Genomic DNA, 26836 nt, shown 5'->3' on the forward strand with positions numbered 1-26836 from the left:
GACATAAATGGTATTGATTCATATCACTTGGCCTGTTTTGTTTTGAGTAATGAACACTTATTTCACCTTGCTTATTTGGATGTTTTTTATTTTTTTATTGTTGTTGTTTTGCTTCACAGCCTTGTTGAACTCTGATATGAGGCTTAAGTGATTAGTGGTGTGACAGAAAATTAATCACCAGCTATTTTGATTCTAAATTAATTGTTTAAGTAATTTTTTTTCAGCGGAAATGATCTGGTTCAGGATTATAAGATGTGTCTGTTTGCTGGTTTTCATTTGAAAAGGTGATGTGACGCGCCCTGAATTGCATGGTCAAACAACTGTTCTAAATAATTTAATCTAATGTGGCAGTAGAAGTTTAAATTAGATGTAATAATACAATTCATGTTTTTTGGATTTGTCACTCTGTTTAGCTGGAAAAGCATCAACACAATATGCGACATCAGCCACCATGCAATCTGGGCAAATGAGATGAATCTCAATTTACACTTTTTTTTTTTGTTTTAGCTATTTGGAGTGATTGTATGGGTGTTTTTTCACTCACAAAAAAAAAAAAAAATGGAATACATAACAATGCCACTGAAAAAAGACTCAGTAAGCAGGAAGTGGACAGAGCAGCTAAGCTCTTGTTAGAATGCCATCACGGCTCTCACCAAATCAGGCGGTCTCCGTCGGAGGCCGATGATGGAGGATGAGGAAGCGTGGCGGAGCGAGACTTTGCGCTCCAGCAGGCCTGCTGACACATGGCTGCCTGCCTCGCTCTCAGCTGCAGTGCCAAGGTCAGCCAGACTCCTGAGTCAAACTCCACAGTGGGCTGCTGCCTCAGAGAGGAGTGCAGTTCACACACTGAGAGGGGGTTTAACATGTAAGAGTTAGCAGGCAATTAAATGAGAACTAACAACGCTCTGCTCCACTACTGTCCAACTGAGTCTCTCATGTTGTGGCATCAGCATCATTTACAAACAAAAAAAACCAGAATACCTTACCTTAAAGTGGGCGTGTCTTTTTGAACGTTTACCTCAACATTTAAAACAGCATGTTTATGTTGTTTCACACGTCTTTATCAAGGTTAAACTTCAAGTACAATGTGTGCCACATAAAAACATGTTTAATTTCAAATTAAACGGCTGCTAACACAGTGGAAAAAAAAACAAATATCTATTGGGAATACTCAAAATCATCTAAATTCTGGAGTGTAAGGGGGGAAACATGACAGAATTGTGCTTACTTCACTTTCTACCATCACAGCTTCAGAAACCTCAGACTCTGACACAGATTCAATATGACTTCTTTCACAGCTGAAGGCACCTGTGTTATGTCTTTTCTTATTCCCTCTGAATCCTAAAAACAGTCACTGCATGTCTACGATGAACCTAGAGTAGAAAAATAAAAGTTGTGTCCTCTGACTCTAATATAAGGTAGTGGAAATGTTCTTGTTTGTATGTGATATTCCTGATTTCAGAGAGCTGCTCTGGCTGCCTGTCCTCAGACACCGTCAGTGGTGAGTCCTGACCTCAGGTAGACCACTGCAGGTATCAGACTCGGATTCCTCTGTACTAATCTGAACTCAAACAGCTCAGACAGTGAAGAGTTTGAGCTCCATCTCCACCCAGTCGAGTTCCACTCTCCGTCAAATGTTCCAGCGGAGGAGACTCAATGTCAGCTGCAGCAGAGCAGGTGTTAGAGGTGTCCCTGATCACCGACACTGCTCCCAGGTCAGCTCCAGAGGCAGATGTTGCTCATGGCCTGGCATGTGGACTTGCTCTCTGCAGGAGAGAGGTAGAGCTTGCCGCTGGGGCAGACACACACCTCGTACACGACCTGCTCCTGGGACACCTGGCTGGAGGACGCTGTGTAGACGCCGAGCGGGAGGCTCCCAAAGTGTATGGTGTTGGCATCTAAAAGAATCTGAGAGGAGAAACATCCAAGACATGCTGGAAGTCATTCAAATAACATCACCAGAGATGCCCTGAAGTGATGCATTACCAACTCAAACTGATAAATGACTGCGGTGCAATCAGGAGTGAAATACAGCAGGACTCATCTGGTGAGTAAGCAGTGAAGAAGGAAACTTCATTTCTCTACTTAATATTTTTATTTGGAACACTGTGTTTAGTGCTAATTAGCAAATGCTAGCATGCTAACACAAAACACTATTGTGAACATCAGCATGTTAGCGTTTAGCTCACAGCACCACTGTGGAAAAATGCAGCCTCACAGAGGCTGCATTGGCCTCACCCCTTTTATTAATATAAAAGGGGTGGACAAAATAATAGAAAATCCTGTCAGTATAACACAATACAGTTCAATTACACTGATCATGAAGTTGAATCAAATTTTCTCTAAAATAATTTCAACAAAAATTTAACATTATAAACATTATTGCTGGACTACTCTTAATTAAAAATATACAACAAATATAAAAAAAAAGTTAAGATGCACATAGGTAAAGGGATGAAAGAGGAACGTCTAATTTTCAGTGAAACTTCTAAGCCTTCTCACCTCTCCCTCTGTTGACTCCAGCTGTAGGTCCTTTCGACCGCTGACCTTCAGCGGTCCCTTGGCGGAGCTCACTTCGACCCCTCTGGGAGCCTCCATGGTCAGAGTACGGGTTGGAGACTCCAGTCTGACAAAAAAAAAAGAAAACGAGCACATGCTCAGAAATTTAGAGCATGAACCCATCGATTTATTCTGTTTATACTTTATTCATTCTGGTTGCATTATTAAAACTTTGCCTTTGAGTATGATTTAATTGTTAAGGATACAAGATTCATTCAAGGTTAAATTGATTGTTATTCAGTTCATCATTTATGAATATCCCTGTGTAATTACTGATTTAGGGCAGGTTGATGGAATTCAATCATATTATATTTTTCATAACAGACCCAAAGGCAGCAAGGCATTTAAAATTGAGTCAAAATGTCTCACATTTGAAAAAACAAACCGGCTTATTGATATTTCTGCTTGACGCCTGCTGCATAAATGTATTTTGGGTGTTAGTTAAACCAATGACTTCACCACCTGTGGAATATTAAAGCTGCTGTTCATGTTTAAGTAACTTTTCTCATTGTTATAATCCAGTATGGCTCCTAAACACGCCATAATTGTATCAGCTGATTTTGACCTTCAGCAACACTGAGGCTAATGCAATTTGCATTTTCCTCCTGTGGACTATTTGTTTACACGGGGAAAGATAAGTGTGAGAGCCAATCAATGTGGAATTTGTTTTCATAACTCATAACCGTTTCAAATTGATTTTCTCCCCCCATCTTCCCCAAATCTGTTTTCAATGAATTTTAAATGGAAGACTTTAAGGAGCTGTCTTGAAATCGCTTAAATCTCCAGACCTTCTGAAAGTGACACACATTTCGGATTATGCGCTTGTGGAATAAGGGGAGAAAAAAAAAAAAAAAAAGAAAAAGAAAGGCAAATGAATTTCATCTGCATTTGAAAAGCCTCTTTGACTTTAAATCAGCTTTCAGTAGATACAGTTTGGAGAGGATCTGTGAAATGTGCCTTTGACCTGGGACTGTTTGTGCCTTACAACCGTAGGAATAAAGAAGACAGATGCACTTTTTATTGTAATTTTCAGAATGTCTTCGATCTTCTGTTGCTCAGAATTGAAATTAAATTAGCAAACTCTCAGTCCATCTCCAGTAGCAACGCAACCTGCCATTTCTTCTCCTGACACCATGCCGTTCATTAGCAAGCCACGAGGATCTGTGTTTTCCGAGTGCCCCTCAGCTTCGCATGTTTAGATAATTATTTCTCAAGCATCCACTGATTATCCACGGCTTGGATGGATGAGTCATTAAAAGAGCCATTAAAAACACTCTGCACTGAGCTGTGCAATGAGAAGTTAGTGATATGTCTGTGATATTTTCACTTCATTCAAAACAGTTCTGTCATCACCCACTAGGCTCACATACACACACACACACACACACACACACACAGGCGTGCAGGAAAATTCTGCCAGAAGACAAAGTATTCAATTTCGAAGAGTGCTTGTTTCAGACAGAGTCCAAAATAAAGCATTAAATGAATTAATTTAAAAATGTCTTGGGTTTTACAACCACCTCAGCCTGCTTCCAGTTTCATATACAGAAAACTTACAATCTACTTTTACTGACTGATAAAACCAGTAACCATCACTATTACTGAGCTATAATTTGAAATACACAGTGGCTGCTCAGGACTTATATTCCATGTTAAATGACACTGTTTTATAACTGTGTTAAAATGTAATGAATGAACTAGAACTTTGTTTCATTGCATGTGTGAGTTTCAGAAGCTCAACATGTTCTGGAAAGAAATGCTTGAATTTCCAATTTAACATAAAGTGTTTACATATTTTACATATATGGTTTTTGAGAGTCTTAAAACTTGAACTAAACCTAACCTAACCTAATAAATTCCTCTATTTCTTTCAGATCCAGTCCCTAAAATCCATCCTCCTCAGTACCAAGCTTCTTGTACCAGAGTAATTTGAGGACTTCTGGCTCCATCCAGAAAACTCCGATCTGCAAAGCCCTCACTACAGATAACCAGTGCGGTATGTGCAGTCATAAACCCTGTTTACAACAGGTTCTCCCGTTCTCTCGAAAATCTGACCAGCTTTTCTTGATGCATTCATGTTGACCTTTACATCCACAGAAAGGTCACGGCATCGCAGAGCTACGGAGGAGAGAGCTGTGCTGGACACGTGCTGATGGCCAGAGTTGATGTCACAGTGGATGAGGCTGATTTAAATACAGCATATCTACTCTGGTCGTTGAGGGGACTCTGACGGCAAAGTAAGGTTTATTTTTATATTTCACTGTCACACACACTCTGTTTTGATGGACTTTATACACCACCACCACCATCATGTTAGTTTTACCAAATAAAATGCATAAATATACACAAAAATATATCAAGTTTACAGCAAACCTGGACTACATCCAACCATCATCTAATTTAACCATCAATGGCCCACGTTTCCATCGTCCTCACCGATTTTAAATTAAACCATCAGTTGACTCAGCATTTAACTGACTTTAGAAGAGTTTCAAGCCTCAGAGCCTGAACTTTTGTGAAGCAATGATAGATGTTTATTTATACTGACAGATGGAGGAGTGAGTATGAAGCAAACCAATTATTACCACTGTATTAGTATGTAATGTCTGCTGTCCAAACATTTCTCTCATGGCCAAGCAAGACTCACACAACAACAAGAAAAACGCCATATTTCTCTACTGCAGTCAAAACTAGTCAATAAAAATACACTTCTGCTGCACTATATCTCAATCCCACCAAACTGGGGCTGGAAAAATCTGACCAGAGCTAAGTGGTATCAAGAAAAGTTGTTCTCCTCTGCCTTTATCTTCTTAATGAACCTGTCACTCTCGTGTGGACACAGCTCCTGCTGAGACTGTCCTGAAAGCTGCTCAGATCAACTAGAGAGGAGTTTGTGTAGCTGGCCGCACTGCAAACGGGCTTTAAACTTGAAGAGGAGGACGAGAGCTCTGGTAGCAGAAAGTTGCACAGAAAATAAAATGAAAAGCTTTTTTCCTCTGATGCCAGGCCTGGGAATGTACCATGTGATGTCTGCACTGTAAGGAACCACAGAGCCTTCAAATCCTGCCTGGTCTGCTTTCGCTTTTAATGTCAGACTTGTCTTACTACAGATTCCCATGTGCTTTTAAACAGCAGTTTTATTCACAGTCCGCAAAAAAAAAAAAGTCTGTTCTCGACACAGCTGAGACCTGATCAGACGCCCATCCACTGTCTGTCCTGAATAGATGTTGAGAGAATAGACATGTCTCTCTGAACGTGAACACACTCGATGACAGAAGTATCACAGTAAAATGTTGAAAGATTCTACACTGCAAACCAGCTTCACCGAGAGAAACACCGCAGCGTTCATCCCACAGCTTCCCTGCCTTTTCTGACGGATGTGAGACGTGCATCAGGAATCAGAGCACCATCCTCCAAAACGAGATACAAAATGTTCTGCTTATGTAATTGACAGAAATATTTTCATATTCAGACCCAAATTTTCTGGAAATAACTGCTGGATTTCTGTCCTCAAACTCAGCACCAGAGGATTCTCTGAGAGTGAGACTGAACTACAGAGGTGACTGTGAGGTGAAGGAGCTGATCAGAGCCTGACAACAGCTGTGACTAAAGGCAACAAAGCTGCGAGCTGGACATGACAAACCAACGCATCTCCCCTGCAGGACCATATCCACTTTATAACAGCTCTCCCCTTGTTTTAGAGACCTCAGCATCAAGGTCTCTGTTCCTGATAGGTCCTCAGCACAGGGACAATTATTCACAAGTCATCATACACAAACTTGTTTCCAAGTTTTTTGGGCACACAGATGACAAAGAGGACGAACTAAGGGAGTAAAAAAAAAAAGAGTGAAATAGGAGCCTGTCAGCTGCAGGGACCAAAAGTAATGGACTATTAATCAATCACACTATTCTACTGTTAACCTTCTACACTCCTGACTTTGCATTGTAACATACTAACTTCACCTAAGCCTAAATGATTAGTCAATTAATTGATTAGATGACTGACAAAATTAAATCAACTTTCATGACTGATTAACATTTGAGGCCTTTTTCAGGCAAAAATGCCAACGAAGGGTAACTGCTGCTTTTCTGTTTTTTTTGTTTGTTTGTTTTTTAATCATTGTAAATTAAATATTTCTGGATTTTATACTGCTGGTTAAATAAAACCTGACATCTGAAGATGAATGCTTAGGCTGTGGGAAATTAGAAAGTGCATTAATTATTATTTACATTTCATAGACCAAGCAAGTAATTAATCAATCACAGTAATAATAATCATTAGTTGCGCTCCTGGACTTTTGTTTTTGCTGCTGCAAGTACAACAACTGTATTTGATGCTGTCACACTTCTTTACCCGCCACATCCCAGTCTCTTAAGTGCATTTTTTAAATTAATTTATTTATTCATATTAGTATATAAAAAGTGTTTATACTGTACCTTTTATTTTTGTTTATACTACATTTTGTGTATGATGATATAAAATGTTCACATGTTCTTTATGCTTCCCTTCCTATGCCGCTGTGTAAGTACTTAATGTCCATTATGTAAACACCTACTACGAAGCTTTCAAAGATTGTAAATCTTTGACAGCTTTTCTAATTATTTTTTTTGCAATTATATTTATGCAGTGTTTCAGAAGCAGCACGACGATGACAAATGAAGACAAACTTGAGTGTGAGTGTGCACAGATAAAGCCCTCCGAGAGAAGAACAGGTGTTTCAAAGGGGAGGAAGATCTCAGGTGGGTTTGTTTGATTTTGCCTCCGCTCTGTTCTTCTCCCAAATTTCCGTTGGCTTGCAGAGAAATAAAACACATCACAAAGAGAATGATCTCAACTTTTACAGAGGAAAAGAGGAGTGACATGGAAGCGAGCCAAGATGTGTCTTTATCATCCAGAGAGGTCTACTGACAGGTGGTGAGTGGTTTGCAAAGAGGGTTTAAGTTGTCACACTTTCAGGGAGGTGGAGTGAGGGGAGGAATTCATGAATGTGAACAAAAAGTCCATAATCACACGCAAAAAAAGATGCACTTTCCATTTTTAACACAAATGTTGGGCTTTTAGAAGAACCTACATGTTTGCTTTACAACATGGTCAAAAAGATTCTTGACTCGCCTGAGTTGGGGGTAATAGAATAGCATAGAAAATGGGTGCATTAGCTCTAATAATTTTCATTTCAGTGAGTCAATCTTTTCTGATACTGTCACCCTAATTATACAGTATGATGTCATCATATCAGATGATAAATTAGATTTATACATGTGTAATCAATCATCAGGCTATTCTGGCTCATAACTGTGTGGTTGTATAATGAAAAGCGTGTCTGCTTTGGTACCATTAGAGGAGTCAGTGCTTCTTTTCTGCTCCATGGTGGTGACTGGGTGTTTATGTCAAATCAAGTTAAATAGGGGTATAGACTAATCTGCCATAACTGCTGGAAGAGTTATGTATTGTGCTCTCAGGCAATGTCACCATTAGTGTGGTGGCATAGTCTAAAGGCCAAGTTGTGTGCATGTGACAGAGCTTGTAGGAAGGCAGAAGCATTTCTGAGCGGCTGTACTCAAAAGTGGGGTGGAAGAACCCGCCGTAGCCACAGAGAGGGGAGAAATACAATAAACATTTAAATACTGGGATAACCATGCACATTTTCACAGTGTTTTCAGTCAGAATTTGCAAGGTAATTATTGTACATCAAAAGTGAAATTCTCAGCAGCTTAACCAAGTGGTGTGGAGTTGGAGTGTGGACGTTTAGGAGTTTATTTAAACTGGAAAAACATTTATTAAAGGCTTGGAAAGTTTTGTTTTTTTAGATTCCATAAAACATTGCCAGTCTTTTTATATATAATACCACAAGATGCTACTGCAGTGATGGTTTATTGAACAGCCTTACAAGTACAGTTTGTGCATTTGCTTGTTTGGAAATATTTAAGTAATTTGTTAGTGCAGGAAGCCAGTCAACAGCCTGCAGAAACGACAGATTTTTGAAAATGCAGAATGCTTTTAAACTCAACCACACAAACATAATCAAACTTTGACAATGTTTAAATTAAACATCTTTGATCAGACGTGCATTTAAATAGGAGAAAATGTGAATCCTGTTCAAGCAAAAGTCACGTTGCTGTTTTCCTGTTCGCTTGACTCTCGTTAAGATTTTGAACACACTGCAGATGGTCACCCCTGAGCTGAGCCTGTGTGTGTGAGTCCTGTATGTGTGTGTGTGTGTGAGTGTGTGTGCGCTTTAAAGTGAACCTCATCAGTATTCCTCTCACTCTGGAGAAATTAGCTGCCAGAACACTGCTTTTTCTGCCAACTTTGATCCCAGCCCTCCCTTCAGGACCAGTAAGGTGGACAACAAACCACACTCGTTATAGCTCGTTAATGGACCGGCACCGGGCTCAGAGCCTCAGGCGGAGTGCAGTGGGGATCACATGCATGGGAGTGTTCGAATCTAATACGCATCTCAACCTTACCCACTTTCTCTGTGCTCTCTCTACGCTTTAATCAATTTCTGCTATAGAGAATAACTAACAAATTAGCTCACCCCGCTGTGAAATTAATATAATGGTCAAATCTAGTTTTAAATTTGTGTGATAACGAGCTAAGCAGTAGAGGCTTGAGTTTACAAGAGGGTGCTTGAGGATAATGATACTGTTAAATAATGGTTCCTGCCAGACCTTTTTTTTTTTTTTTTTTGGGTGGTGGGGTTTCAGTGCAGACATCAACTTTGAAATGCCACGGAACATTTATCATCATTATTTAAAGATCGTCATTTTAATTGAACAGGATATGAACATGTGACATTAAGCTTTAATGAATTTCTGTAAAGTCAAAGAAAATGAACTTACTTCAGGTCTTCAGAAGTCCTCGCCTGGATCAGGGGAGTTTCTACTGAATGTCCAAAAACAGCGCCTTCGGAGCCTGTACATAAAAGGTACACATCGAACCTTCAACACTTTTTTTGGTACCGACTAACATGTGTCTAACACAACATGTGTGCTTTAACACTGTACGTTTAAGCTGGTGTAAAATCTGTCTTTCAAACCCTGGTACCTAAACATCATGAGGGAATTGCTACTGTGCAACAAGCTCAACACACCTTTGTTTTAACTCCCTTCACTTGGCATGTGGTTGTAAATAACTGTACCTCAATCCACAAACCAACCACACCAGAAACTATTGTTGAATCAGCCTCAGAGCTTAACTGACAGATTTCACACCATCCTAAACAAATGTAACCAACTGGCCAAACACAGCAGAGTTTGTTTGAACCAAACTACACGGTTTACTTACTCTTCCATTCAAACATTTTAATTAAATATATCAAAATATGACTGACTGGATTTCATTTCTGCAAAGTTCACATAAAGCGTGTTGTGTTTGACTCACGTTAACCAAAAAAGATATGAAAGTAATGTTTATATCGCTCAAAATAAAATGTATTTTTAAAAAAACTATAGTTTTGGAACCAAAATTCTGGTACTAGTTGTACAAGAGACTAGTAGGATATACAACACCCAGCACTGACATTTACTGTTGGACCATTTCCAGTAATTCTGTATTTCTGATGTATCAAAGGATAGTAAGTGGAGAGTAAGGCACATTTTACCTGTGACTGTGAACTTTTCTGTTGTCATGATAACTTCTTCTTCATCTGCAGTGAACAGCAGTCTCCCTCCGTCTCTACTTCGCACCTCCAGCCTCTGACACTGGGCCTCCACAGCCTCAGGTCCTGCAGACAGACATGTGCAGGTTGGACGAGAAAAACTGTAAGCACTGCCGAGGGCATTTAAGTAAAGTGCTGGAAATAAAACGGCAAGATGTATATGCTAAAAATTCTACCTTTTCGTATTCATTTTGTTCTGCTGTATTGTTCATGTGTTTTACGAATGTTTCTAGGACTAAACATATATTTTACTTTGATATTTAACAAGCATTAGAGACAGATTTCCAATTAACAAGTTGTATTGGTCTGTAATTTTAACATTAATGTTCTCTTTGCACTGTCAAAGGTTGTCTTATGTGTTTCTTGCAAATCAGCTTTAGGAAACTATGTTTGGGCTTGTAAGACTATTAGCAATCTGAAATACTTTGTGAAGTATTTCATTTGCACTGCAAATGAAAGGCGCCCAACAAAGCTGGATCAGCCATGCTTTTACAATAACTGGAGACAAATCAGTAATCTGTTCCGCTGGTGAGGAATACTAATTCCTGTTCTCCAGACTTTGGTGTTTTTCCAGATGTGCATGCAGAAACTTTTAACGTCTCCCGTTTTCTCTCCCTCCCTCTCTCCTCCTCCTCTCTCTACCATTAATCCACGGACTGCGACGGCTTGGGAATTTAATTATTCTCGCCAAGTTTCATCTCATTTCAGGCAAAATGAACTTTCTACAAAAGCAAGGCGCTAATTTTTGGAGGAAGGTCAAGCGTGACCAAAAAGTGTCATATCACCAGTCTTGTCAAATCAGCATCAACTCCCAACTTATGTTGGCTAAGATCAATAGCTATTAATGTTAATAAGCAGGTCATTTGCTTTCCAGTGGTCATTAATCATGTAAATGACTTTGGTAATTTGGACTGACTGATGGTTAAACTTGATGATAATAAGAGGAATCCATTGCCCTTTCAATAAGCGTATCAAAGGTTAGCGTCTGGAAGAAACTACTGAGAGTCTTTAACAGGCACAGACACGAGCACAGAGAATTTAAAGATGAATTGTTGTGCTAATGCTGATTAAAGCCATTAATAAATAGGATTGATTGGGTAATTTACAGCCAGGGCCAGATTAATCTAAGATCACTTTTTAATAAGTTGTACATAGAAAAAGATAGATAGTCATAAGTGTAAATGAACCTGAGTTTCAAATGACACTGGGGCACAAAACTGTTGCTCTAGGGCTTAAAACGACCTCTGGGCCACACCCCAGACAGTGACATCGCAGCAGGTGTGTTTCCCATCACCTGTCTGAGGCAGGTGGCAATTTACTGTTTCAGGTGAGACATCTAGATATGTACAGTGATAAGAACAAGAGACTCACCCACTGTGAGCTGGCCCGTCAGCTGGCCTTGGTTGTTTCTGGCGTTCAGAGTCACGTTCTTTTCTGATCGTAAGACCAACAAGCTGTCCTACAGGAAGCATAAGTGGGGACGGAGAGAGACAAAGAGAGGAAGTGAGCAGAACTTTTAGTATAGGATAATTATGGTTTGTTATTTCTAAAGCTTTGGCTATTGTTTTACTGGTTAAACGTAACACTCATGAAAGCTGGTTGAGTGACACTTGCCGTGTGCCTCCAAAATCTATGTGGCTGTGCTTTCCCAAGTGAGTCTTTCCCGGATATAAACCACTAAATGAAACTAAATAATCTAAAGATGAGTAATGATGTGTAGGTAGAGTTTTAGGAGAAAGGCGGTGGCAGGGTGGTTTAGCTGAAGATGTGTGTTTTCCATCTGTGACAGGCGTAGGTGTCTCCTTTTCTTCACTGCAGACATTGTAACTCTGGACCTGTTCTGCTTTCTGGCAGTTTTGCATTTTGCAAGTTTATGGCTGTTTGGCATTTGAATGATGGCACACGAATGTGTGTCGCTGTGTGCATGCTGAAAAGGCTTTGATTCCGTGCAACCGTTTTACCTCAGTTGTCTATAATTCTGCAAAGAATGAATTTAAAATACGACTAGTTTCTTTGTGGTGAAAAGTTATTGTTCATTAGTTCCCTCTGCAGGTCCCTTGACATCTATTGTAAATGACTGTTATGCAATATGACAACACCCCACCTCCTTATATTTTACAAAGTTCATGTTAATAGTTTTTCTTTGTTGTGTTATTGGTAAATAGAGGTGACATTTATATGAATTCGGTTGTAGTTTCACCCTGAGCCAATAGCTATGCTGTGACGCAGTCACAGGTGTGATTAACTACGCACTCTGTCAAAAGAAGCATCGAATTGTGTGGTGCGTAACTTTGCGGAGGTCATTTGGTTCATTTTCATTCCCGGTTTGCTCCTCCCCAATATAAATGCGCATCATGAACCGAAGTTCTCCAGGAGGCACGGCATCGTGAAGAAATTTGAGTTCTTGATTTGAAGTATCCCTTTAAAGAGTTTATAGGTCTTAAACCGTTTCCCGAGGGGCCGTTACTGAGACACCGTCGCTCTTCTCAACACTTCTTTGGGATCACATAAAAGGCTTTTTAGTCGCTGCGCCTGTTGAGGAAGGTCAAGTGCAGATCAGAGTGAGTGCACATAAATGGAGCTTGTTGTTGTTGTAGGTGCACTGGGCCCCATCAGACTGAAAAATTACCATGGCTGCTGTAAGGCAAAGGATGCTTTCCTGCATACAATGAATAACATCACAGCCGAAAGCAAGAGCACGGCACACTGCTTCGAAGAAAGTGTTTAGAGACAAAGCAACCTCATATGATGCGACTGCCTTCCTGTGAGCGAGTGTAAAATAAAATGCTGAATTTTAAAGCACAGATGAAGAGCTCTGCTCAGGGTTTAACTGTAATCCTAACCAAATATTTGCATAAATATATTTAAATTTTAATTATATTTGATTGTTGTGCCAGAAGCCAATTTGCATTCTGAGCTGAACAAGTAAATATAATATTAAAAAAAAAAAACATGTCACAAGTTGAAAGGGTATGCTTATTATGACTTAATTTCCTCATTGAAATATTAAATCTTGCAGGCAGGCTCTTTGCATACAGGGTACGAGCTGTTTTTGAACATGTTTGCAAGCACATTCAATATTTCTCATATTAAAAAGCCCCTCTATTTCAGTGTAATACCGTTGGCCAAATTAAATTGGTTCTTGCAAACTGAAGGATGTTCAGATTTTTAAGGCACTGCCGCCGCCGCTGCTGCATTTTGCTCCTTTGATTTTATTTAGTGAGAGTTAAACAAGTGGATGGTTTCAGTCCTCATCTGCAGAGCTGAGTTCAGAATTGGTGCTTACAGTCGTCTCTGTCATGTTTATACAGCGCAAGCAGGTGAGATTTAGTGAGGGAGAAGTTTCACTCCAATAAAGGTACACCTGCATCTGAGGCTATTTATAGATCAGTCAGGGTCCCCCGAGACGATAACGAGAGCCAACAGTCTGAACAGCAGAGATTGGATTAACGGTGTTTGGGCACTGTGTTGCTTCATACCACATTGTTTTCAGACTGAGGCAGTGACAGCGCATACAGTCATGATTTTAGCAGGCTTTTCTGTGTGTGTTTTTTAAATACAACAACAGACTGTAACTGCTCTCACACCCAAAGAAGTGGACTTGTAAATTCTCATCTCTGCAGTGTCGTCACTAAGCAATATTACTAGAAGATGAAGCTGGAGAGGGTAAAAAAAAAATTCAGGTCAAATTATTCAGAAATTATTGCTACTGTACATCCCTGGCCTTCTGCTTCTCTTCACGCCCAGCCCCTGTTTGCATCAGTGGACTTCAACCAGAGGCTGCAGGCTAAACACTCGAGCAGCTGATTTTTTTCCTCTCTGAGCACGTTCGAGCAGACAGGAGGAGGAATCTATTTTGACCTCTGTTGGCCTTAAACCGCAGCAGACAGTATTACCCTGATCAATGTGAAAAAGAGGAGCTATTCCAGCACAAATCACTAAACCCAGAACTTGTCTCCTTTGTGTATTCTTTTCAAGTGTTTGCAGAAAATCTAGCAAGAATCTAAACAATGCATTATCTCAACGAGATGAAATATGACTGTTCCCGAAAAAAAAGATTTTGAAACTCCTTATTGAAACAGAAGCAAAGTCTGCAAGGATTCACACATATTCTTGTCAGAAAGATGTAAAAATACAGATATAAAACTTTCTAGGAAAATCTTTTGAAAACTGGAAAGCTCCAGGAAATAAAAAAAAGAAAACCCAACAGTAGCACTGTGGCAACATTATCAAGTCTGACAGAAATGTAAAATGGAAGTTTTCTGGAGTGTCTGAGGCTAACAAATTTCACAAAAAAAAAAAAAAACAACAACAAAAAAAAAACAGCCATTACTCCAGCGTTGCCAGAAACCAAACTGTTAATGGCAACAACATCCACATCAAGTATCACAGACAACATATGACAAATATGTTGTTGACTTATTGAACAAGCGTTATTTGATCCATTTTAAATTTATGGATGACAAAAGTGAAAGGGTTAAGAAATGCCTGCTGAAACATTTGGTTTCTCAAACACTTGAAATTATGAATGCAATGTTCTGCCGGCAGGTGAAATTTCAAGTGTGACACAGATTTCAACAAGCCTGAAATTACAGTCGCTTTGTAGCTGTCAGGTGGGTGAAATTTCAAGTGTCAAACTGATTTCACATGCCTGAAATTATTGTAGTATTGTGGCTTTCAAAAAGGGTAAATTGGAGCTGTTGTGTGGCAATCATATGCTTGAAATTTTAAGCGTAAAGTGGATTTCAAACATTTGATATAAGGTTGTGTGGTGGAATCTTTTTTCCTTGGTCCTCAAATTGACCTCTGTTTGCCATAACAATTCAGATGTACCTGTGCTGGGCTGTCTGTCAAAGCTGACAGGTGGATGGATGGATGGATGGATGGATGGATGGATAGAAAGATGGATAGACAGACACGCATAGGGGAAGCCCCCCGGGGCAGAAAAAATAATATACAGAATATTTAATCCATCTGCCTGTCAGCTTTGACAGACAGCTCAGCACAGTTATGACTAAAAGCTACAGCAAAAAAGAGGCTGACATTAGTCTCACACATTAAAACGATCATAATATCGAGGGTCTGCAGTCCAATTTACACTTGAACCTTCAAACCATAATACCCATAATTTCAGATGTGAAAGAAACAATGGGGCTCTAAATTTCAAGTGTTTGAAATCAGCTCTGCACTTGACATTTCACCTGCCAGAGGCACACTGTTACCAAATCAGAAGTTTGGAGAGGCAGTTGTGACGACCTGGGATCACACACTGCTGTGCACAGCAGGCAGGAAATTTGAAGCTTTAACACCAAGGCACTTGAGTCTGCACTTCGCCACCACAAAGTGGGAAATATTGTGAGATCGGTCATTACGTTATGTAGCATGTAGTCTGCATCAGTCCACAGTCGGGCTGAGCAATATTGTTTTTAACAGTATCATGATTTTAATAACATTAATGTTCATCATCATTATGTAGTACATCGTGTTCAGGGCTGAGTATTAACTTGTAATACTACAGGTTAATACTACAACTACTACAACAGCAATATTTGCTCAGGATCATTAATTTGGACGACAGGATTTTGTAAAAATAACTCAATATTTCCAAATCACCACAATATGGTTTCACTGTATGGCTTAATGACTTTGTGTGTGTGTGTTTGTTTTTTTTTAAAGATATTGTTGGATATTCATATTTATTACCATCACATCCAGCTTTTAAGTGCACAGCCTTTGGCTTTGTGATTAACAGTGTCTTTGCTTTCTTCTCATTAATAGCGGGTGCATTTGTTGACCTGGGTGCTGAGCAGCTGCATGCAATTGCCAGTGCAGCGATAAATGAAGATGAAAAATGGAACCAACTGAACTGAACTGATAACACTTAAGTACAGCCACATACAGCAGAAATGCAGCGGCATGTAATTCAGAATGACTGCAAATTACAAATACATCAAAACATATGCATCACATATGCACATTCAGATAATGTTTTGCCTCAAGGGGAAAAACCTCCATGTTTTATCTTTTGACCTGAAAAAGTGTCTGCAACACTCTACAGAAAACATTAGTTGTGTTTTTTTTTTTTTAAAGACTGGTGAGGATTAGCAGCAGTGTAAACTGTATGTGCACGGTTAACGGCTCTCATTTCACTACATGCTACTGAGAGCTCTGATTTCAGGGGCTACTTAGCCTGTAATTTGCTGCCAGCTATAAGAGTTACTGCCAAAAAACACTGCGGGAGCTATTTCCACTCAGTATTCACAGATTATGGTTTTGGCCATTGATGAAAATTCAAAGCACTGATTGATCCATGAGAAATAAGACTAAAGCTACTTTGAGTTCAGCAACTTGTCTGTATAGCAGCTTGGACTCATTAAAAAAAACATACTATATTTAACTCTAAGATATCTGGTGCACTACAGGAGTCCACTGATGTTTGTGGTAATGGCTTATTGATCAATGGTGGTTATCTGACTGAAGAACAGCACTGTGCACCGTGGTGTAAACTCATTGGATAACCATAATCCCTGCTCTCTCAGTGCTTGACATATTTCCTCAGGTGAGAAATATCGAGTGACCCACAGAGATTTTTGTCCTGCAAATATCTCTGGTGCCGGTAGATAAGGTGGCCACTGCACAGCCTGTCTGTAAAACAAGCCAGTAAAAATGTCTGCAGGTGGTATTGCACCGGGGGAAGAAATATTGGCTTTGTCCAGTGTTCAGCTTGTGCGTCTGCTATGGCCTTGAGGTGTTTGCTACTGCTAAGCACACAAGTGTTATATTTAAATCAACATTTAGCTCCAACTATGACATCAAAGAGCAAGAGCGGGCAATTCCAAGTTGTTTCTCAATCTGCTGTGGCAAATTGTTCCCACTATCGAGCCACTTCCTCCGTCTACGTCCCTCAAAAATCAAATTTACATGGAATCCCAGCTTCCAGTGCTTGAAATTGCTTTCTGCACCATGCCTAATCACTGAAAAAGAGGATGATCCAATAGACTGTCTGTGATTCGTGTGGGAGAAGGATATTTGGATCAACTTTGCACTGGAGCTGTGTTGGTTAATCTACTAAACATCAAAGAGGAGAAAGGGGAGGGTGGAAGTGGAAGAGGGGAATTTATCGCGTGGGCTTGATTGGAAATCCAGCGGGGGGACTCTGGTCCCTCTGTAATCGTCTGTAATCTCCTGTAGGGTTGTATGTGACCCGAGGAGAGCCGAGAGGCAGCCTATTACCCATTTCCTGCTGATGGGAGGCCCTGATAGTGCACTGTTGGGGATGACAGGAAATGAGGAGGACTATGAGGAGAAGAGCATTGGACAGAGAGAATGTAATCTATCCTATCTAAGCACAACTGCAAGGTAACATCAAAGTATCATCAAGTTCGAGCTCAGAGGGAAGTCGGCCTTTGTTGTTAATGAATTGATCACAACTTCCTCAAAACTGAGGGATCAATACTAGAGAGTCTGCTCTTTCTCTGTGCGAGCTTTTCACGTGTGTTTCAGTCGATGGAAGTTATTCCTTGTTCGTCAGTGCTACAGAATAAACAGGCAACTGGAAGTTGGCATGAAGAGCACAGGGAGCCACTTACCCCTCTGGACTGGATCTCGTTCACGTACAGAGGCAGGAGAAACTCTGAGATTCCTTCCAGGCGAATCCCATCCTGGGTCAAATGGAGGTTTCCCATTCCATCCTGAAAAATAATCATGATCGTCAGTGATGTTGTGATTGTTTGATTCAAAGGATTAGAACTTCCCAGAAGCATAAAAAATTGACTCCTGCTGTTGCTCGGCTGCATTAGGCAAAGCAGGAGCTGCTGCGTGCCAGACAGGTCGGTGGACAGGCAACAGCGCTGAGTGACAGGGAAGAAGTAGGACATGACATCGAGGTGACAATGCCACAGACACTCAGCTGTGTCAGGGTGACAGGCTGCATGCAGTGGGAGGCAGACTGAGGAGAGCCAGGCTAATGTGGCAGCTGTGGATGTGAATGTTGAGGAGGTTCATGGAAGAAAGTACGAGATTTAGAAATACAGAGAGATGGCTTAGTACTAATGCGAACATTACTATAATGATGATTATTATTATCAGTGGTGGTGGTATCAGTTGTCATAGTAACATTTGGATGTGTGTGAACAGATGGGCCCTGGGGGACGTGTTTAAAAGGTGCTACATGTAAGTTTTAAGCAACTTCAGTCGAAGAAAAGAAATTATAGAAATAGTAACAAGACAAGAGTTAAACCTGGTGTTGCTTTCCACCTCAGGAGACAGCTCTTAGCAAATACAGGAATGAAGTTTGATGCTGAACTTGCAATGTTTATTGTAGGCCGGTAAGTAAACAGCTAGAAATGCTAATGTTGGCTTTGTAGCAAGAGCAGAAACCTTTACAGAGTCCATTGTGCTGGCAGCACAAGCAGATAGAGATATTGAATTACAGAGTTGGAGTGCAGTGGGGAGAGTTCCATCAAAAATGGTAGAGAGCCAGGACTGGGGACAGACAGGAGGACAAAGTCAGAGGGGCAGAGGAGGTGGGTGGCTCGGTGTGGAGTTCTTTGTGTGTCAGCAGCCAGACGGAAAAGTGAGTCCTGTGCTGAAGTCGAGGTGATTTAGTGGGTGGGAAGAGCTGCGTACATGCTGCAGTCAGTCAGAAGAGTAGGTGTGAGGCAGGACAAACAGGAGGGCGTTACAACAGTCCAGCCATGACGTGCTGAAGGCGTGGAACAGCCCCTCAGCATCAGTGACAGAAAGAAATGAACAGGCACAGGCGGAGTTTCTGAGGTGGACAAAATGACCACTGGCAGATTTTGGTTTTGTGAGGTTTAACAGAAAAGTGTAGAGCCAAAGACAATCCCCGAGGTTACCCCGTTGTCCTTAACAGGACGGCAAAACTTCTGCAGTTTTGAGAACAACTTCATTTTTAAAACCAATGCTTTGGCGCAGTAGCCATGTACACAAGCAAGGGATCAGAACAACTTACAGTGGTAGTAAGCCAGAGAACTATTCTCCAATAGCCTCTTCATTTCAGTAAATGGCTATCAGTGACAACCTCAAAATCAGAAAACACGCCATGACATACAGTAGCTGCTAAGAACTGAATATAATAGCAATAAAAGGGGGAGTAGTTTGGCTTGTGTTTTCTTGTTGAGCTCTGGGAGCAGTAAAGTATATTTTCTGGAGCAACACCAACAGCACTGATAAGGTCTTTCAGTCATGACACAGATTGATGGGGGGGCGAAGGAGTAGAGGAATGATAGCAATAGTCAGGGGACGCATCCGTCACAGAGGGAGGATGCTGCCATTGGGAGTTTGTTGACAAAATGGTAAATTGTGTGCATTGTCCCTGAAAATGTCACAGGAGCTCGCAGCATCTGTCTGTTTGGTTTTCGTCCGAGATAAACACATTCTGTGTCAGCCGGGTCCTGATGCCAAGTCTTTACTAATTCTTTATCAAATCCAGATGAGACAAAGCACACAACATGAGAGATGGTGCCTGTTAACACATTTCAAATGGGCCTGTGTGAATAAATTCTTCCACTATGGCTTTGTATTAAGAGAGGAAGGAAGAAAGGAAGAGAGAAAGCAAGAAAGAAAGCATGCTTGACCTTTGTACTGTTAAATTAATGTTAGTTGATAAAGTTTTCATTAACCTTAACTTACTCAGGCTATGGGCTAAACAAAACAATCGGTTAATTGAAATATAATTTAGAGATTGAAATATAATTGAAATATAATTTAGAGATTAAGTGATAATGGATACACAGTGGACTTTTTTTTCCCAGGGAAAACTAGAAACAGTGTAAAGTCATAAAACAAATGTTGTCTCACATTAATTCATTAACTCCACATGAATTCATTAATTCCAGACTCATAACTTCACTTGTCCAACTGACCCGGCCTCATTTTGGACGGTGCCACTCACCACTGAGAAATTCATGACTTTTATGATCCAGACAGTGAGGGCCAGGTTAACTATCATGGTGACCAGGAGCAACAGCAGGAAGAAATAGAGGCATCTTTTCCTCCAACCGTACAGACCCACTGGGTAGACGGCATCACAGCCTGGTCGCTGGAGGTGCAGGGACTGGGACGCGAGGATAAACTGCTCCTGGGTAATCTGGAAAACAAACACACACACACACACACATAGGAACCTTTATGTTGGCTGCCTGTCAAGGATATTTTCATTTCACAGAAGCAATCACATATTGTAAGCGGTTATTACCTTGCAAGCAGCACTAAAAATGACTCTGAGTCGAAGCTTGGCTGTGTTATTTTACAGTTTTTGCAAAATGGGGCTACTACATTAGGCACAAAAGGTGAAACCACACCATGAATGTAAGCTGGGCACAGCCTGAAACATCCATGTGTGAGAGAGGGATTTCAATCTGTGATATACTAGGAACTTAGGAGCAGAGTGATCATCAGACTGTGTTCATAAAACACAAGGTCATTTGGATGATTTTATTTTATTAAAACAGATACCAAATCAAAGTGCCCATCCTCTTTCATTCCATTATCAGTCAAGATTAACTTAACTAATAATAGGGATTAATGTAAGTTACACTAGTGGAAAGCGAGGCGTTTGGCATTTCTGCTTGTATTCATGTACTTTGCAATGAAAATTCATTTGTATGGATTTAATAACATGTCACGGTTTTATTTTAAATGCTAATTACTTGTTGACATTTTGTCAAACTGGATCCCCGTGTTCAAAAAGAAAGTCACTGTGAGTGACGGCTTCCTGCAGCCGACCTGTTTACTGTTCCCCTCAGGCTGAGATCTTTTTAATGTTACTGCCCATCAGCCTTCCACGGGAAAATGTTTCACATGCCACATGTATTACGGAGGCTTTATAGATCTATGTCCAGGAGAACATGTGAAACAGATGGAGAGGGTTGCCATGGCAGTCAGTCCATGGCTTAAGTAAAGACCAGTCTTCACATATGAAATTCCACATTATGAACAAATTTCCCAATACTCATGAAAGCAAGGGGTGAATTATGAGAAGCCAGAAAATGTTCTCCACTCTGGCTGAGATAGTAACAAGTGCCTGCCAGCCACCGAGAAGCTGCTACATGCAAGCTCTGATCTGAGATCAGAGGGGGATGATGTCTGTCAAGTGCGGTTGTCCAGGCGAGGGCGAGCAGTTGCTGCTCTCCAGCCGATTGTGACCGCGAGCTGACAGTGTGAAACTCCCCATCACAGGTTGCAGGGCTGGCTGAGCTCTGAACTGTTCTGCTCAGCTGTTGTTGGGATGAATTCACACTGAGGCAGCCTGCCATCCCACTCGCTTGCATAGATAATGGATAAAATGTCCAGCAGCAGCAGGATGTTTTATTTTGTCAAATTATGTAAACGACTGTTGTGACCCCCCATGTAATGAATATTAACAGATGACACATTGTACCTTTTGTTAAAATCGAAAGCTGTCTTTAAAATAATTAAAATATTGCTAAGTAATCGTACTGTTTTCCAAAATCTTTATGGCTTGGTGTCTCAAACACTGTGACCACGCTTTCACTTATGTGATTGTCACCTGTGTATGTTGTATTTTCATGAAGTCATTTATTTACATATGTAATCACTGCAGTTGTTTTTTCCCTCTTTTACTTTTGAGTCTGGTTGGATTTGACTCAGTGGTAAATCTGGAAATGGGTTTTTCAGGAGTCACTATTCATTTATAATATCATATATGCTATAATATGCTTTAATTGCGTGAAACACACATCCATAATTGACACACCTGTGCACAGTTTTTTCCCAGAGGGACTCCAGAAGTGTAATGGATGCATAACCCAATTCAGAATCCATGCCCCACATGCTTTATTCACATTCAGCATGTCAATAGCACTGATGGCAGCTATCATTAGACTGTGTTTTCATGACAGACTCTCATTAACCGTGGCAGAGCAAGAAAAGACTCTTTCCCTCAGCTGAAGACTTTTCCAAAGAGGAACTAAATTACTTGACCGAGGTTTAATTAACAGCCAGGACACGGAGTCACAGCCTGTGATGGTTTACTGTATATTACTGCTGGAATAAATCAATGTCTCTCACGAGGGCCTGCAGTTGATGCATGTTAGTGATAAGAAAGCCACAGACACTGAATCCAGTTTTGTACTTTGTAAATACAACTCCTGATTATTTTCATTACTGACTAAGCTACCAGTCGTAGTCTCAATCCAAAAAAATCTAAAAGAAATTCAGCAATATTTGCAAAAATTTTTAACAACTCTTTGTCAAGTAATTCACTGGCCTATTAAAAGAAAATTTCAGTCGTTTAAAATTTAACAAACCAAACTTTAATGTTTGGGCTGTGGACTGAAGCCTGTATTTCCAACTCCTTCCCATTAGTGACACCATTGCTTGGAAGAGCATGAATAACTGGACAGTCTCCAAACAGGACAAGGGTCTTCCACAGCCTTATCACTGCCTCACAACTTAATCCACTCTTTAAGTGACTGTTTCCTTGGACAAACACTTTGGGTCACTTCTGCAAGTGGTGGCAGATGTCTAACAAATGGGTGTTGCGCCTTTGCAGCAAATACAAATGACCCATATCTCTGGCCTAGAAATGTCAGCGATTCCAATTTAACCAGTGATACAGCCGAGGGACAGGAGCATTATGAGGGGTGCTTACACAGTGGGTGAATATAAACAATGCAGTGTCACAGAGGACATTTTCACAACTACAACTTTCCACAACGACGCAACACAGTGGTAAAACCATTAATGGAGATAGTGCTGAGATCCTCAAAGTACATTGAACATCCTTAAACTTAACTGGAATCTATGAGACACTAAAAATGAAATAAAAATTCAAATGTTACCAAAAAAATTTTAGTTTAAAACCAATATATTAGACTATAGCCAAGCCCCTGCTGGACAGATTAGGTCTATTTTCAATCCACTGTTGCTAGGGGAAACTTCAGCACTTGTAATTTCTATGGCAACCCACTGTTCCCAACGCTAGTGGATCCTGTGATTTCTTTGCAAGAGTTTTAATGCATATATTACCCTGGTCGAGTTATGCCTCCTAAAGCTTGGTTATTCACAGAGCAAATGGAGGAGTGCATAGAGGCTGGCGTTTTGTCAATCTGTCATTTCAGCATGCCGGTCACAGCTGACTCTCACAAACACGCTGGACTGGACTGATCGAGATGTCCAACCTCAGCGACTGTGAGAAACTACTTTGACTTTTAGGAAACAAAATATTGATTACGAAGCAAGCTGTGCAGGCATGTCACACCATGGTGAATCCCATTTATCAGTTTATGTCAGCTGTAGTAGGTTTGACAGTTACCTCTTAATATGCAAAAGCATTAAAAAGCGGTGCAGGTGCATCCACTTCAAAACTGTACAATTAATAAATTTGAGCTTTTAACGCAGCAAGCAGGGAAACACTCCTGATAATCATTAGAAAATAGGAGCAGTGGTCAGGTAAAGGTCACTGCAGGGACAGATGGACACTTAAATAAAAGAATATGGATGCAACACAGCCAACTCAAACTTTCACAACCTGCTGGAAGAAGCTAAAAAAGCTGACCTCCTGAGCACTAAAATAAATAAATACATAAAAATAACAGAACCCAGGCTGGTGAGTTGTCTGTCACCCTGTTTCTTGTATCTCAAGAAACAGTGTCAACAGATTATGATGAACAGATTGGTCTGAAATCTACTCAATGCTACGGATGGTTTACCTCCCACAGTCCTGATTACATGTAGTTTCTATTAATAGCAACTAAACACCTACACAGCAACTTGCTTCTCTAAGGCACAATAAGCTATAAAAGCTGCTATCTGTGTAGATCACGCACTGAGCTGGAGAAGGTCCTCATGACCGTATTCATTTTGTCCACACGTGGTATACGCTTAATCAATCCCTTTGTAGTTTCTGTGGAGATCTATGTCACTTTCCTTTTTGCTTTTTGGGGGGAGAGGATTTGAGGGGTGCCGGTCCTCAGAGCTTTGACTAAAGACGTTACAACTGGATCCAGCCAAAGCCAGCAATTACCCAGCAGTCCCTGCCCACTGCCAGCACGCCTCATCTTCACCAATTAGCGTAGAGGGTGATATTCTACATGCTGTTTAGATCAAACAGTGACATGCTGCAGAGGCAGCAAAATGCAGCTGAGAAGCCCCTAATGAAAGAAAATGAGACGTTATTAATGCTTGATAATGTTAATCAGCAAATCGGTGAGTGCTCTCTCACTCAGCGGTGCCACAGGAGTCCCGCAGGGCCGCCGCAGCTGGAGGTAAGAAAACATTTGAGTTGCACTAATGACTGTAAAGCTTGTACTCATCCATCCCAGATATGAACACGGCACAATCGCTGAGGCAGCAGCAGGGAAAACGAATGGACACAATCGTGCTACAAGTCTGACATACAGTATTAAAGCACCTATTTATTTAGGTTCTGTGGGCTTTTTAGTTTGACAGAAAGCCCAATCAAAGAGACAGAGAATCCAGAGTACACGGCTGGAACTGGGAAAGCCAATTATATTTCTCATATGTGCAACTCAATGCATTGATGTAACCATTTCACATTTTGTTGATGTGACAATCAAGCATGTGGGTGAGGGTGCTGCTGTCGATAGTCACTCCACTTGGATGTGAAATCCAATTTTTGCGGCTCCATCATCTCTGGTGGAGTCACTGTATCGGTGGAGCTCGTCAATGGCTTCATCTTTTGCAGCGTGCTTGCCCTTTCTTTATGGATGGATGGCAGTGCACTTCCTTCAGCTGAAAGCAACAAGGTAACTCCACTGTAAGTACAAGACCGGCGGGGATCAAAGATCTTCAATAAGTCCGGCACAAGGAAAGGTCGCAGCTGTTCAATCAGAGCGCACAGCCAACAAGACTGAACATCACAGGGTGTTTGCAGGGAGAATTTCCTTTTGCTGTTCATGTGCAGCTCTGCTTTAGAGGACACTTTCATGAAAAACATTTGTGGTTTTGCAACACAAGTGTGTGCTACAAACCTCATTGGCATTCTGCACCTCTGACCTTTGCATCATTTATTAATGTCGAGAGCTGGTTTTGTTGGGTCTCAGATGTTCGCAGCTCTGTCAGTTCCTTCCTCAGTGTCGATGATGGCTCCAGCAGGGAGGAAAGATGACAAACTGCTGATGTAAACAGACAGACACTTCTGCACAGTGCACTAGCTTTCCTTGCTAATCCTTAGCAAATCCTTAGAGAGCCAACGGGGCCATTTTGGACAGCACCCCATAGGCGTCATTTGCATTCATCAGTCGAACGCACAGGGGAAGTGCCAGCCTGAACACAGCACTATCAAGAAAAATACTGGCACAAGGCATCCAAAACAAAGCCTCTGTTTTAATTAGAGAAAACAGGGGATTCTCACACTTTAAAGTTTCCTTCTTAGAGTTAGAAAATAACATAACTCACATTAAACATGACAAATTAGCTGAAAGTGAAAAGTCTGCAAGTTTGTCTAAGTGGGAAGTGCTAGATCAGCTCAGAGCCAGGGTGAGCGGGAGTGATTTCTTGACTGATAAGCTTGACCCAGCCACTAAGCCCAGAGCTGTGTGTGTGTGTCTCTCTGTGTGTGTGTGTGTCTCTGTGTGTGTGCCTGGCGGACCAATAGATAGACTTGAGTGCCCATCCAAACAGAGGCTCTGCTGTGTGGGTTTCTGACACCGAGCTGCCTTTTTGCACTGCAGCACAGAGAACGAGATGCACATACTGTACCCAGAGGTTACTGCCTCCCCTGCTAGACTGGAATGATAATGAGAAACCATGCAGGCAGAATATTCATAGGCTGTCACATTACTGTGATTCTTGAAGAGGAGAATGCATAGAATATGAGGTATAGTGGAAGAGAGAGATACAGAACTCCAGGCAGGCCTCCTGAGGTGTTTGAGCGCCGGTCACTGGTTATTAATCATCATATTCATGCCCGGAGAGAAATGCAACTACTGCAAGACTGAAAGAGTGAGCAGACACTTTCCATTCATCTTTAATTAGCTGGGATTTTTTTTATGGAACAACTGAAGCAGTGGCTGCACCTGTTGATTCTGGGCTGCTGAATAAAACAGCAAAATATGTAGATAAAATAAACACTTGCGTCCGGTAAACTGAGGTTAAAATAATGGCAAACTGTTCTCCACTCCAAAGATAAACTTGACTGTTTCAGTTTAAATTATATCCAATAGGTACTTTATTGTGGTTGCAAACTTACCTTCAGCGTCTCTATGTCGAGAGTAGCCGACTGCTCCATGTCACAATCTCATTTGTCCCAGTTACATATTTACACAAAGTTCAGACAAGATCAGCCGCCGCTGCGGGAACTGAAAACAGAAACTGCGCTTCTTCATTCCCATTCACAAAAAGAAAAAAGAAAAAATACATATATCCAATGTTTTAGGCAAGTGAGAATTTTTAAAATACATATTAAGAGACCATTTAGTTTTAAGTCTGCTAATGTACCGTGACTGGGGCTCAGACAGGCTACAGTCTAATTAAGATACGCGGGCTCAGATGCTCCGGTCCGCTCCTCAGTTTACGGTCAGTCGATGAGACCAGCCGCTCTCCTTCAAAACTCACCGCTGGCAAGACACACAGAGTTACGCTCACGACTTCCGGTAGCGAAATTAAAA

The 26836-nt window shown here is 40.9% G+C and overlaps 1 protein-coding gene and 1 long non-coding RNA gene across 4 annotated transcripts; one reads left to right on the forward strand and one right to left on the reverse strand.

Annotated features, from left to right (window-relative positions):
* Nucleotides 1-1347: 1347 nt before the first annotated feature.
* Nucleotides 1348-26457, reverse strand: LOC121176946 (zeta-sarcoglycan-like). 3 transcript variants are annotated; one of them, XM_041031089.1, is made up of 8 exons: nt 26419-26457; nt 20137-20331; nt 17810-17911; nt 11592-11679; nt 10164-10286; nt 9403-9475; nt 2503-2626; nt 1348-1908 (listed from the first exon to the last, which is right to left on the reverse strand). In XM_041031089.1, exons 1-8 carry the CDS (start codon nt 26455-26457, stop codon nt 1717-1719), a joined length of 936 nt encoding a protein of 311 aa, XP_040887023.1. In that variant the 3' UTR covers nt 1348-1716. The 3 variants fall into 3 exon arrangements, with proteins under 3 accessions (XP_040887023.1, XP_040887024.1, XP_040887025.1); XM_041031090.1 differs by lacking the exon at nt 17810-17911; XM_041031091.1 differs by lacking the exon at nt 10164-10286.
* On the forward strand, nt 4430-7290 carry LOC121176947. Its single transcript, XR_005893129.1, has 3 exons — nt 4430-4555; nt 4657-4796; nt 7188-7290. It is a non-coding gene; the product is annotated as an uncharacterized LOC121176947 (long non-coding RNA).
* Nucleotides 26458-26836: the final 379 nt, after the last annotated feature.

This window comes from Toxotes jaculatrix, chromosome 23 (assembly GCF_017976425.1).
Source record: "Toxotes jaculatrix isolate fToxJac2 chromosome 23, fToxJac2.pri, whole genome shotgun sequence".
NCBI lineage: Eukaryota > Metazoa > Chordata > Actinopteri > Toxotidae > Toxotes > Toxotes jaculatrix.